This window comes from Sceloporus occidentalis, unplaced genomic scaffold (genome assembly GCF_023333645.1).
Source record: "Sceloporus occidentalis isolate IW3139 unplaced genomic scaffold, rSceOcc1.0.p SCAF_3, whole genome shotgun sequence".
In the NCBI taxonomy this organism is placed as follows: domain Eukaryota; kingdom Metazoa; phylum Chordata; class Lepidosauria; order Squamata; family Phrynosomatidae; genus Sceloporus; species Sceloporus occidentalis.
The window spans coordinates 4,394,266-4,405,966 of record NW_028316983.1 but is presented as its reverse complement, the minus strand read 5'-3'; the positions used below and the strand labels follow the sequence as shown (position 1 = coordinate 4,405,966).

Here is an 11,701-nt window from a genome sequence, read left to right as displayed (position 1 = left end):
AACTGTTGCAGCTTCTCCACGCTTGTGCATCCTTCCTCATTTGTAGCTTTTGCCCTATTGACCATACTCTGATGTTGCTTGGCCACATGCGTCCTGGTTTCAGCTGTCCTTACACTGTCTCTGGCACTCGAGAGATAGTTAGATCTAGAGAAATATATCTTTAAAAAATCATTCTGGTGGAACATGTTCATACAATTGTTGTGTTGGTGGCGCCTTCAAATAATTTCCAACTTATGGTGACCCTGCTGCCCAGCCGGACTCCCTCTGGCTGCCGGACCCTGCTGCGCCTCCACCGGGCCTTGAAGTGGCTCCAGCTCTTCCTGCACAAACTGGGGGCCAGCGAAGAGGCAAGCGGGGACCCTTCCCAGATGTGCGCGGATGCCTACCGGGAGGCCCTGGCCCCTTACCACAGCTGGTGGGTGCGGCAGGCGGCCGCTCTGGCCTTCCTGGCCCTGCCCTCCCGCCGGGAGCTTTACCACGTTATCTGTGCCGAGGAGGAGCACTTGGCCAAGGCTGTCCTCCTGGCCACTGTCCAGAGCATTGCCCGGGTCTACAATGTCACCCAGGAGGTGTATGCCACCCATGGGATGCTGAATCTGCCCTGAACCTGGCAGAATGGCTCTTTGCGTTGGCCAAACGGCATTCTTTCCAATGGAACAAAGCCAGGCACATCCCTTCCTTTGCAGGTTCAGCTCAGGGGACTCACTCTGGAGGAGCATCCCAGGCCCGAGACTGATGAGGGGACTGTGGAGTGACCAGCACTTGACCGTCAGGAGTGACAGGCCCACTTCTGTCCTGGAAGAGATAGACAATTACTTCATTGCAGGGCAGCAGCTGCAAGGTTTCCTGTTCAGTTCCAACATTTGGGAGAATGGCATCATTTTTACAGAGATAAAAATAAGTAAACTGACTCTGCTTCTCTTTCTGCTGGTCACTTGTTGGGCATTTTCCAATTTCCAGGGCGCTGCTGTTCTTAGCAGATGTTTTCTCCTTTCAAAAGAAAGCTGGGCTTGCAATGTTTATGAGTCCCCCATGAAAAACATGGAGTGGTGGCTTTCTGTGGGGAGACGATTAAAAGCATATATAAGGGAACTGCAATCTCCATCCATTTCATCAGTCTCAGAAATACTGCCATAGGGCCATGTGTGAAGAGATTAGGGCTCATGCACATGTGAATCCTACATGTTTGGAAGAGTCACACACACACACATCACTTCTAAGGACCATGGGCCACAAAGGATGACAATGTTGGTGGCAATCTGGACTCACATTTTTAACAAGCTCCAGAAAGTGCAAGAAAGCCCTCATCTGAGTAGGGCTGCTGGGTCTTGGGGGCCTGGGGATTGTTTCAGAGGCGCTCCAGGCAGGTAGGCAGCTGGCAAGCAGGCAAACTTCAGGATCAGGAAGAGCAGCATCGGAGAGGAAGAGAAAGGCTGGGCCAAGGCTCACAGGAGGCGCAAGGCAAAGATGCTTAGAATCCTAGAAGAGCTGGAAGGCAGCCCCAAGAGCAATGTGGCCCAGCCCCCCGTTCACCAAAAAGCCAAGAGGAAGGGCAGAGAGAGCGGGTGCCAACAGACTTGGGGAAGGAAGTGGTGTGCCCCCTCCCCTTTGCAGGCGGCCTCCGATGCCCCTCCAGACGGTTTCTATCATCCACTGGGCCAGAAGCAGCAGCTCCAGTATCCACACAACACTTTCCTGGCAGTGACGTTAAGGTCAAAAAACAGAGTTCCAGCCCAAATTTGGTTCAACAGATGGCTTTTATTGCATGCAATGGCACAGAGGGGATTTGTCCTCCAAAGTCTGCGCCCTGAGCAGTGGACACAGGCTTCTGTTACGGTGTTACTAACAGCAAGAACTCATACATCCGCGCATGAGCAACACATCCGCGCTTGCAGCGGTTTCAGTTTCTTATCTAAGCCACACATTCGAGTCTTCTTCTTCTTCTATTCCCTGAGGCAGCTCAGTTCCCTGACCTCCTTCTCTCTTTCCCTGAGGCAGCACCTTTCCACTGCCCTGTATTTCTCACGTCCCATTTGCAGGCCTTTCTCTACATGCTGACGCTTTCTACCATGGCTGTTAATGTTGTGCCTTGTCATTGTTATCCAGTAAACAGTGCCTTACTGTTTAGACAGTACATTTCTTTGACCCGGACAGTGGTGCCAGAGCTGAAAGGGGGGAAAGGCCAGGGCAGTGCGTGGCTCCTTCTCAGCGGCCCCTCGGCCGCCAAGAGCAGGCGCAGGGCCTTGCGCAGCCAGTGGGGCTGGCTCCTGAGGAGGCACGATGATGCCCAGAGCTTGCAGAGAGGCTGGCTGCAGCTGAGGTCCGGTGCAGTTTGCCTCTGGGTCAGCACTTGGCTCTGGCAGAGAGGGCCTGGAAGTGGGCAGCCCCCGAGGCTAGCCCTTGCGGAAGGAGCTGCCCACCAACAACCAGACTTCCTCCTCTTTCTAGGTGGCTCCAGCCTTGGCTGCGACTCAGAAGTCCGGGGTTCGAACCCCCGCTCAGCCACGGAGGCCGTTCACACTCTCTCAGCCTCAGAGAGCAAGCCTTGCCCTGAGGGGCGTTGGAGCAGCGCTCTCCCGGCCTCAGGCCAAGCGAAGGCGGCGAACCCCCTCTGGGCAAAGAAGGTCTTAGACTGCAGCTCCCATCATCCCTGTCGCGATCAGCCCCGCCCTACACTGCAGGGCCGTTGTGCCCCGCCCTCCGGCGCGCTTGAAGAATAACAACAACAACAGCCATAATGGCCGCCACTCCACAGAAAAGCCCCAATCATTCCCTCGCTTCCCGCGGGGGGGGCGGGTGGGCGGAAGTAGGAAGTCCCGCCCCAGGCGACAGAGGAGCCGCTCTAGGACTCCGAGGATGAAGCGAGAGGGGAGCCGGTCAGGTGACCACGGAACGTGAACCATAGAGACATGAAAGTGAAGAGACACGCAGCGGCTTCGTTTGCTTAACGGTCCAAAGGAGCCGGCGCCTCTGAGAAGGGCCTCGAGGCTGAGGCTGAGGCCCGTATCGGGCATGCGCAAAGGGAGTGAATCAAAGCGAGAGCGGCGTTCTTCCTCCGCCTACCTCTACCCTTTTCCTAGCTCTAGGGCGCCGTAAAGCGCGCCTCCCTCCCCGGCGTGGCTCGGCGTTTTTGCGACAGCGCGGATCCAAGATGGCGGCGGCGATGACGGCTGGAGCCGGTCCGGCGGCGGCTCTGGGTCTGTCGGGGGGCTGCCCGGACTGTAGTAGAATTCTGCTAGGGGAAAGGCTTACAGAAGAAGTTTGTAATGAAAGGAAAATAGAAGTAAAGCTTATCTTACCTTCTGAACGTCAGACAAAGGACGACTGATGAGAAAATGGCGACTGCCACGACGGACGGGGACTATGCAAGGGGCCGGCCCACTCGCAACTTGACTCCTCCCATAGTGGTAACCCGATTCACGTCCTAACGTTCCCATTTGAAATACTTCGGTAACTATCCCGGATTAAAGGAAAATAGAAGGTTCGACCCTTCTATTTTTTTAAAGCGGGTTAAAGGCATTTAACGCGGTTTAAAAAAAGGACGAAAAAAAGAATCGATTTCTAATGGGAACGCATGCGGGGTGATCCCACTCTTCACCCAAAGATCCAAGAGGTGTCTGGCTGGGAGTCTGTGGCCAGGAGAGTATCCATGAGACAGGATTGCACTTAGCCCAAAGTGTCCTCACTTCCCTTGCCGATACACCGGTCTCAACAACAAAAGGAAAGGGGGGAAGCAATCTAGCCGAACCTCTGATGCCCCCCCCCCCCAGTACTAGCTCAGAAGAGGAGGGTTTGCCTCCATGAGACTTCCTGCGAAAACAAAAACCAGCCAGTTAAAGGTGTTGCTACATTCCTTTCGTGGGGATGGAAAACAGCTTTAAGCCACAGGTGTTTAAGCTCCATGACATACACTTCCAGGGCCACGGGTGCAAATTCTCCAGGTCTAGGAGCCACCCCTGGCCGGGGGGGGGGGGGGAGGGAGATGTGACTAAGACCCCCAGCCCCCTCCCCCTCCCCACAAGCGCCTGGATGTCTGGGGCTCACTTCTGCTGCTGTTCGTTGGCCCGGTTCAGCCTCTGTGCCTCTTGGGCCTTCTCCTCCAGCCAGTGGGCCTCCAGGTCCAGGCGCTCCCTCCGGGCCTCTTGCAGCAGCCCCCGGGCCCCCTCCAGCTCCATCCGCAGCCCCTCGGCCTCCCGGGAGAGCTCCCAGGCCTTGCCCTGCGCCTCCTCATACTGCTGGGCTAGGGAGGCTGCCTCCTGCGCCAGGCGACCCATCCTGGAAGAGGGCCCAGAGGTTAGAGGGGCTCACTGGCGCGGAGATTAGGGAGAGGAGGGCCCCACCAAGGAACGTGGCCCTGGGCAGGTCTCTCTCTCTCTCTCTCTCTCAGGCGCAGGGGAAGGCAACCCCCCCCCCCCCCCGGGAAGACCTCTGGCCAAGGAAGCCAAGGGGGCCACCGGAGGAAATGACTGGAGGGGACACAGAGATGGGGGGGCAGGGCTACCCATAGCCTCAGCGTTACTGAGGACCAAAGCCCCCCCCCCCCCAGCCAGACCGGGAGGGCAATAAGGCAGAGAGGGAGAGGCAAGGAGCCCCTGGCCATGGGCATCCATTCCCCTGATGGCAGGGAAGGAAGGGGAGGCCAGGGGGCCGGAGAGGGAGGGCTACCTGGCGCGCTGCTCCCGGTCCTCAGCCTCCCTCTGCCTCAGGACCTCCGTCAGGAGGGCCACCTCTTGGCGCAGCTGCGGAGGGAAGAGAGTCAGCTTCAGCCCAGAGCCAGGGGGGGCCGCTTCGGGCCGAGGGAGACCAGGCGCCCTCCTCACCTCCTCTCTCTCCCGCCGGAGTTCGGACACTTCTGCCTGGAGCTGGATCCGGGTCCGCAGGGCGTCCAGACCCTCGGGGCCCCTGGAGGGAGGAGGAGAGGAAGCCCCGGGGCTTGAGAGTGGCTCCCGGGGTCGGGTCACACTCTCTCAGCCTCGCTCACTCGCTCGCTCACCGCTCTCCCGCCGGAAGGGCTCCCTCCGCCAGCCGCGCCTCCTGGGCCTCGCTCCGCTCCCGCAGCCTCTCATCTGCGGAGAGACAGAGACCCAGGGAGGCCTTCAGAGACCCGCTCCCGCCCTGCCTCCCCGCCCGCCTTCCTCCCTGGCGCTCTGCGCATGCTCAGGGGCTCACGTCGCTCCAGCAGGGCCCTCAGCCCCGGCGCGCCCGCCTCCCGCCTCCGCAGCGCCGAACGAACGTGCTCCCGCCAGAAGACGGCGCCGGCGCCCGGATGCATGCCCTCCTGCGAAAGGGAGGGGTCACGTGCCGGCCCTCGCCCCGCCCCCTTTACGCGCAGGGGCTGCCGGGGGCTGTAGTCTCGCGCAATGGCCTCCTGAGGCGCCACGCATGCGCAGGAGCCCCTGGTCACGTGCCCTCCTCGAAGGCCAGAAGCAGACGTACGGTGGCCGGCAGGGTCTCGACATGGCGGCGGGCGGAGGGGCGGCGGGGGCTGCGGCGGGGGGCTCCGGGGCCGGGCCGGGCGCGTTCGGCCTGGGCTTGGCCAACGAGCGACTGCGGATCCTGGAGGAGCTCGAGAGGGAGATCGCGGCGGCCCTCCAGAGCGCGGGTAGGTGGGCGGGGCGCAGTCTGGTGGGTGGGACTAGTATGTCATGCTCGTGACGTCACTTCCTGGCCCTTCCCCTCAGGGACAGTGATCCTGGAGCTGTCCAAGGAGAAGCCCAACGAGCGTCTGCTGGAGCGCCACGCCGGTCAGTTCGCGGCCTCCGTCCAGAAGGTGGAGTCCGAGCTCTCCGCCCAGATCCGGTACCTCACTCAGGTAAGGCCTTTGCCCCTCGGCTGCCCAGCTCCCCAGGCTAAGGCCGGCCAGGCCAGGTAAGGCCAGGTGGGGAGGCCGGGGCCCAGCCTTTGCCCCTCGGCTGCCCGGCTCCCCAGGCTAAGGCCGGCCAGGCCAGGTAAGGGCAGGTGGGGAGGCAGGGGCCCAGCCTTTGCCCCTCGGCTGCCCGGCTCCCAAGGCTAAGGCCGGCCAGGCCAGGTAAGGCCAGGTGGGGAGGCCGGGGCCCAGCCTTTGCCCCTCGGCTGCCCGGCTCCCCAGGCTAAGGCCGGCCAGGCCAGGTAAGGCCAGGTGGGGAGGCCGGGGCCCAGCCTTTGCCCCTCGGCTGCCCGGCTCCCCAGGCTAAGGCCGGCCAGGCCAGGTAAGGCCAGGTGGGGAGGCCGGGGCCCAGCCTTTGCCCCTCGGCTGCCCGGCTCCCCAGGCTAAGGCCGGCCAGGCCAGGTAAGGCCAGGTGGGGAGGCCGGGGCCCAGCCTTTGCCCCTCGGCTGCCCGGCTCCCCAGGCTAAGGCCGGCCAGGCAAGGTAAGGCCAGGTGGGGAGGCCGGGGCCCAGCCTTTGCCCCTCGGCTGCCCGGCTCCCCAGGCTAAGGCCGGCCAGGCCAGGTAAGGCCCGGTGGGGAGGCCGGGGCCCAGCCTTTGCCCCTCGGCTGCCCGGCTCCCAAGGCTAAGGCCGGCCAGGCCAGGTAAGGCCAGGTGGGGAGGCCGGGGCCCAGCCTTTGCCCCTTGGCTGCCCGGCTTCCCAGGCTAAGGCCGGCCAGGCCAGGTAAGGCCAGGTGGGGAGGCAGGGGCCCAGCCTTTGCCCCTCGGCTGCCCGGCTCCCAAGGCTAAGGCCGGCCAGGCCAGGTAAGGCCAGGTGGGGAGGCCGGGGCCCAGCCTTTGCCCCTCGGCTGCCCGGCTCCCAAGGCTAAGGCCGGCCAGGCCAGGTAAGGCCAGGTGGGGAGGCCGGGGCCCAGCCTTTGCCCCTCGGCTGCCCGGCTCCCCAGGCTAAGGCCGGCCAGGCCAGGTAAGGCCAGGTGGGGAGGCCGGGGCCCAGCCTTTGCCCCTCGGCTGCCCGGCTCCCAAGGCTAAGGCCGGCCAGGCCAGGTAAGGCCAGGTGGGGAGGCCGGCGCCCAGCCTTTGCCCCTCGGCTGCCCGGCTCCCCATGCTAAGGCCGGCCAGGCCAGGTAAGGCCAGGTGGGGAGGCCGGGGCCTAGCCTTTGCCCCTCGGCTGCCCGGCTCCCCAGGCTAAGGCCGGCCAGGCCAGGTAAGGCCAGGTGGGGAGGCAGGGGCCCAGCCTTTGCCCCTCGGCTGCCCAGCTCCCAAGGCTAAGGCCGGCCAGGCCAGGTAAGGCCAGGTGGGGAGGCCGGGGCCTAGCCTTTGCCCCTCGGCTGCCCAGCTCCCAAGGCTAAGGCCGGCCAGGACAGGTAAGGCCAGGTGGGGAGGCCGGGGCCCAGCCTTTGCCCCTCGGCTGCCCGGCTCCCCAGGCTAAGGCCGGCCAGGCCAGGTAAGGCCAAGTGGGGAGGCCGGGGCCCAGCCTTTGCCCCTCGGCTGCCCGGCTCCCCAGGCTAAGGCCGGCCAGGCCAGGTAAGGCCAGGTGGGGAGGCCGGGGCCCAGCCTTTGCCCCTCGGCTGCCCGGCTCCCCATGCTAAGGCCGGCCAGGCCAGGTAAGGCCAGGTGGGGAGGCCGGGGCCTAGCCTTTGCCCCTCGGCTGCCCAGCTCCCAAGGCTAAGGCCGGCCAGGCCAGGTAAGGCCAGGTGGGGAGGCCGGGGCCTAGCCTTTGCCCCTCGGCTGCCCAGCTCCCAAGGCTAAGGCCGGCCAGGCCAGGTAAGGCCAGGTGGGGATGCTGGGGCCCAGCCTTTGCCCCTCGGCTGCCCGGCTCCCCAGGCTAAGGCCGGCCAGGCCAGGTAAGGCCAGGTGGGGAGGCCGGGGCCCAGCCTTTGCCCCTCGGCTGCCCGGCTCCCCATGCTAAGGCCGGCCAGGCCAGGTAAGGCCAGGTGGGGAGGCCGGGGCCTAGTCTTTGCCCCTCGGCTGCCCAGCTCCCAAGGCTAAGGCCGGCCAGGCCAGGTGGGGAGGCCGGGGCCCAGCCTTTGCCCCCCGGCTGCCCGGCTCCCCAGGCTAAGGCCGGCCAGGCCAGGTAAGGCCAGGTGGGGAGGCCGGGGCCCAGCCTTTGCCCCTCGGCTGCCCGGCTCCCCAGGCTAAGGCCGGCCAGGCCAGGTAAGGCCAGGTGGGGAGGCCGGGGCCTAGCCTTTGCCCCTCGGCTGCCCAGCTCCCAAGGCTAAGGCTGGCCAGGCCAGGTAAGGCCAGGTGGGGAGGCCGGGGCCCAGCCTTTGCCCCTCGGCTGCCCGGCTCCCCAGGCCAAATGTGTGGTGCTCTTGACCGGCAGGTGGCCACAGGACAGCCCCATGAGGGCTCCAGCTACTCTTCCCGGAAGGACTGCCAGATGGCCCTCAAGCGCATGGACTACGCCCGCGTCAAGCTGGGGGACCTCTCCCGGACCTGCGAGCAGATGCTGGATCCTTAGCGGAGGAAGACGCATCCCTCCTTCGCCTCCCGACGCTTGGGACTCTGCCGGAAGACCCACGGCGCGAGCGGTGTCTCCGGAGGCCCTTCGCCTAGGCGTTCTTGCCAGCGCTGTTTACAGCCAGGCGCTTCTTCCACCAACCCTGGCAGGGCCCTCCGTGCGAGAGACGCTGGGGCCCCGTTGCAGCTGGAAGTGGCACTCCGTAAACACTGTGGCTCTTCTCTTTCCTGACATGGTCCTCCTTTGACCGCTGTCCCCACGTTATGGTTTCCTGGCACATTACACACACTTTTCTACGCTATCTGTGTCACGGAGTCCTATTCTCTGGAGACTTTCAAACAGCCTGGGTGACCATCTGTCAGGGGCGTCTTCCTGCCTTTGGGGACCCTTCCAGCTCTCCATGGATTTTGCCTAACTGACCACTCCCCACAAAGGTGCCCTTGATCATGTTCTCACGTCTGGCTCTGATTCCCGGTATGTGTTCAAGTGGTCATCTATTGTCCTTGGCTGTAGCCAACTTCCTTCCTCTGCCTTTGTCCCTCAGCGCATTAAAACTGAACTTGTTACCTCGTCTCCATACCCACAAGGTTTTGAATTTGAACTGACATCCTCCTACACCACTGGCTTACATAGCTCTCTTCCCGCTCCAAAACATGCATTTGAGGAAGTAGGCCCATAGCATCGCAGCATCACTGCTAGGGGCCCTCCAACCCAACCCCCTTCATCCATTCAGGGAGACATAGAATCATAGAGTTGGAAGAGACCCCAAGGGCCATCCAGTCCAACCCCATTCTGCCATGCAGGAAATCCAAATCAAAGCATCCCCGACAGATGGCCATCCAGCCTCTGCTTAAAGACCTCCAAGGAAGGAGACCCCACTATAATCTCCGAGGAAGAAGTGTGTTCCACTGTCCAACAGCCCTTACTCTCAGGAAGTTCTTCCTAAAGTTGAGCTGGAATCTCTTTTCCTGGAGCTTGCATCCATTGCTCCGGGTCCTGTTCTCTGGAGCAGCAGAAAACAAGCTTGCTCTCTCCTCAATATGACATCCCTTCAAGTATTTAAACAGGGCTCTCATATCACCTCTTAACCTTCTCTTCTCCAGGCTAAACATCCCCAGCTCCCTCAGTTGTTCCTCATAGGGCTTCATGGTTTCCAGACCCTTCACCATTTTAGTTGCCCTCCTTTGGACCCATGGCTCCAGTTTCTCAATGTCCTTTTTTAATTGTGGTGCCCAGAACTGGACACAATATTATTCCAGGTGGGCTCTGACCAGAGCAGAATAAAATGGCACTATTACTTTCATTGATCTAGATACTATACTTTTATTGATACTGCCTAAAATCGCATTGGCCTTTTTAGCTGCTGCATCTCAGTGTTGATTCATGTTCAACTTGTGGTCCACTTGGACTCCTAGATCCCTTTCACACGTAGTTTCATTCAGCCAGGTGTCCCCCATAATCCTGTATCTGTGCTTTTCGTTTTTCCTCCCTAAGTGCAGTGCCTTACATTTCTCCGTGTTGAATCTTATTTTCTTAGCTTTGGCCCAGCTTTCTAGTCTGTTCAGGTCATTTTGAATCTTGATCCTGTCTTCTGGAGTATTAGCTAGTCCTCCTAATTTGGTGTCATCTGCAAATTTGATAAGTATGCCCCCAATTCTGTCCTCCAAGTCATTGATAAAGATGTTGAATAGCCCTGGGCCCAGGACAGAGCCCCACTGGACACCCCACTGGTCACTTCTCTCCAGGATGAAAAGGAGCCATGGCTGACCATCCTTTGGCTTCGGCTGGTCAACCAATTGCAAATCCATGTAACAGTTGCCTTGTCTAGCCCACATTTTACAAGCTTGTTTGCAAGAATGTCAAGGGGGACTTTGTCAGAGGCCTTACTGAAATCAAGATCTACTACATCCACAGCATTCCCTTCATCTACTGAGATGGTCATTTTATCAAAGAAAGACGGAGGAGGTGGGGAAGCTGGTGTGACTCTGGAGCCGCCTCTGTGGCAGATCCTGACTCCGAGAAGCAAGGCCAGTGCAGCAGGGACAGACTAGCTTTCTACTTGCAGGGAGAGGGCTTTTGAAAGGCTCCTCTGCCCAACCGGCACAATCTCTTCCCCTCTCTCTTTCTTCTGGAAATGAAGAGGATGGGTGTCTCACACCACATAATTGCAGTGTTTCAATCCCATTTTGGCTGCCATGGTGCCATCCTATGGGTTTATAGGATCTGTAGTTTGATGAGGTACTTAGAATTCTTTGGCAGAGGGCTTTAGTTGAAGGGGATGCACTAGGGATTTCAGTCTACCAAGCCAGGACTCCATGGGATGGAGCCATGGTATCTGATTTGGGGTCAAAGTGCTTTAACCTCAACCTCCCTGTAATCCCCCTGATGCCTTCTCAGCACCTCATTCCAGCACATCCAGAATAGTAGTAGTAGTAATAATAATAATAATAATAATAATAATAATAATAGTTACTACTGAGATGCTGAGAGGGCATCAGGGGGGTTACAGGGAGGTTGAGGACTAGTGGAGGGGGCAGGGAGTTTGATTGGGGGCACTTTCTTAAGAGGCAGCACATGAGCATCAGGGTCTCCCTGGGACTTTTGGGGGGGCATCCGCTGCCTGTGACCTTCTCCACAACCAGCTCTTCCTCCTCATCCTCCTCCCATTGCAGTTGGGGCATCTGGAGCCAGGGCCAGAGGTGCTTCGGGGGGGCCCTCGTATCCTTCCAGCTGCAGGTGGAGCCCCCCAGGATGAAGCCTGACGCCACAGCTGCCAACAACCTCCGGATGAAGTGCCAGGGCCAGCAGAACAGGGAGGAGGACCTGGAGGTCCAGTGGGACGGGTGGGGCCAGTGGGGGCCCTGGAGTCCCCGCTACCCCCCAGGGTCCATCTGTGGCCTCCAGACCCGGGTACAGCCCCCCGGGGGCCTCAAGGACGACACTGCCCTCAATGACATCCGGTTCTTCTGCTGCTGCTGAGGTCGAATGGGGACATGGGAACAGGCCTTGCAGCCAACCAAGCGGTCAAGGCAGCCTTTGGCCGACATTAAAGAATGGCTTGTTTCAGCCTGGGTTGTGGACGCGTGCGATTCTTCCAAGATGTTTGCTGTAGGGCCATTATCCCCCCCCCCCCCCAAATATCTCAATTACGCTGGCTGGTTATACCTTGAACCATGTTCCAGACTCATATCACTGCGAGGGGGGCCAGGAAGGAGGTCCAGCCTTTTCCCAGCGGAGGAACTCAGCTTTGAATCAGCCAGGATTTCAGGGCTCCCCATTTCACAGAGTCTTACAGCCAGAGGCCATGGAGCCCAACCCCAGCCTCAGTGGGGGATCTTGCCACGATTCCCAGACTTTGCTCCCCCAGATGTTTTGG

At 60.6% G+C, this 11,701-nt stretch overlaps 1 protein-coding gene and 1 pseudogene across 1 annotated transcript; both read left to right on the top strand.

Annotated features, from left to right (window-relative positions):
• The first annotated feature begins 248 nt into the window (after nucleotides 1–248).
• On the top strand, nucleotides 249–605 carry LOC149315464 (ceramide-1-phosphate transfer protein pseudogene; annotated as a pseudogene).
• Nucleotides 606–5,457: 4,852 nt separating this feature from the next.
• Nucleotides 5,458–8,369, top strand: LOC149315463 (mediator of RNA polymerase II transcription subunit 11-like). The gene is made up of 3 exons (XM_089518440.1): nucleotides 5,458–5,602; nucleotides 5,682–5,812; nucleotides 8,188–8,369. The coding sequence occupies exons 1-3, from the start codon at nucleotides 5,458–5,460 to the stop codon at nucleotides 8,323–8,325; spliced, it is 414 nt and encodes a 137-aa protein (XP_089374566.1). The 3' UTR covers nucleotides 8,326–8,369.
• The last annotated feature ends 3,332 nt before the right edge of the window (nucleotides 8,370–11,701 follow it).

What these genes read in the sequence shown, in the direction of transcription:
- LOC149315463 (XM_089518440.1), top strand. Translation starts at nt 5,458, where the DNA reads ATGGCGGCGGGCGGAGGGGCGGCGGGGGCTGCGGCGGGGGGCTCCGGG. An exon ending in GGCGGCCCTCCAGAGCGCGG is followed by an intron (nt 5,603 to 5,681) that starts GTAGGTGGGCGG and finishes CCTTCCCCTCAG; the next exon opens with GGACAGTGATCCTGGAGCTG. An exon ending in AGATCCGGTACCTCACTCAG is followed by an intron (nt 5,813 to 8,187) that starts GTAAGGCCTTTG and finishes CTTGACCGGCAG; the next exon opens with GTGGCCACAGGACAGCCCCA.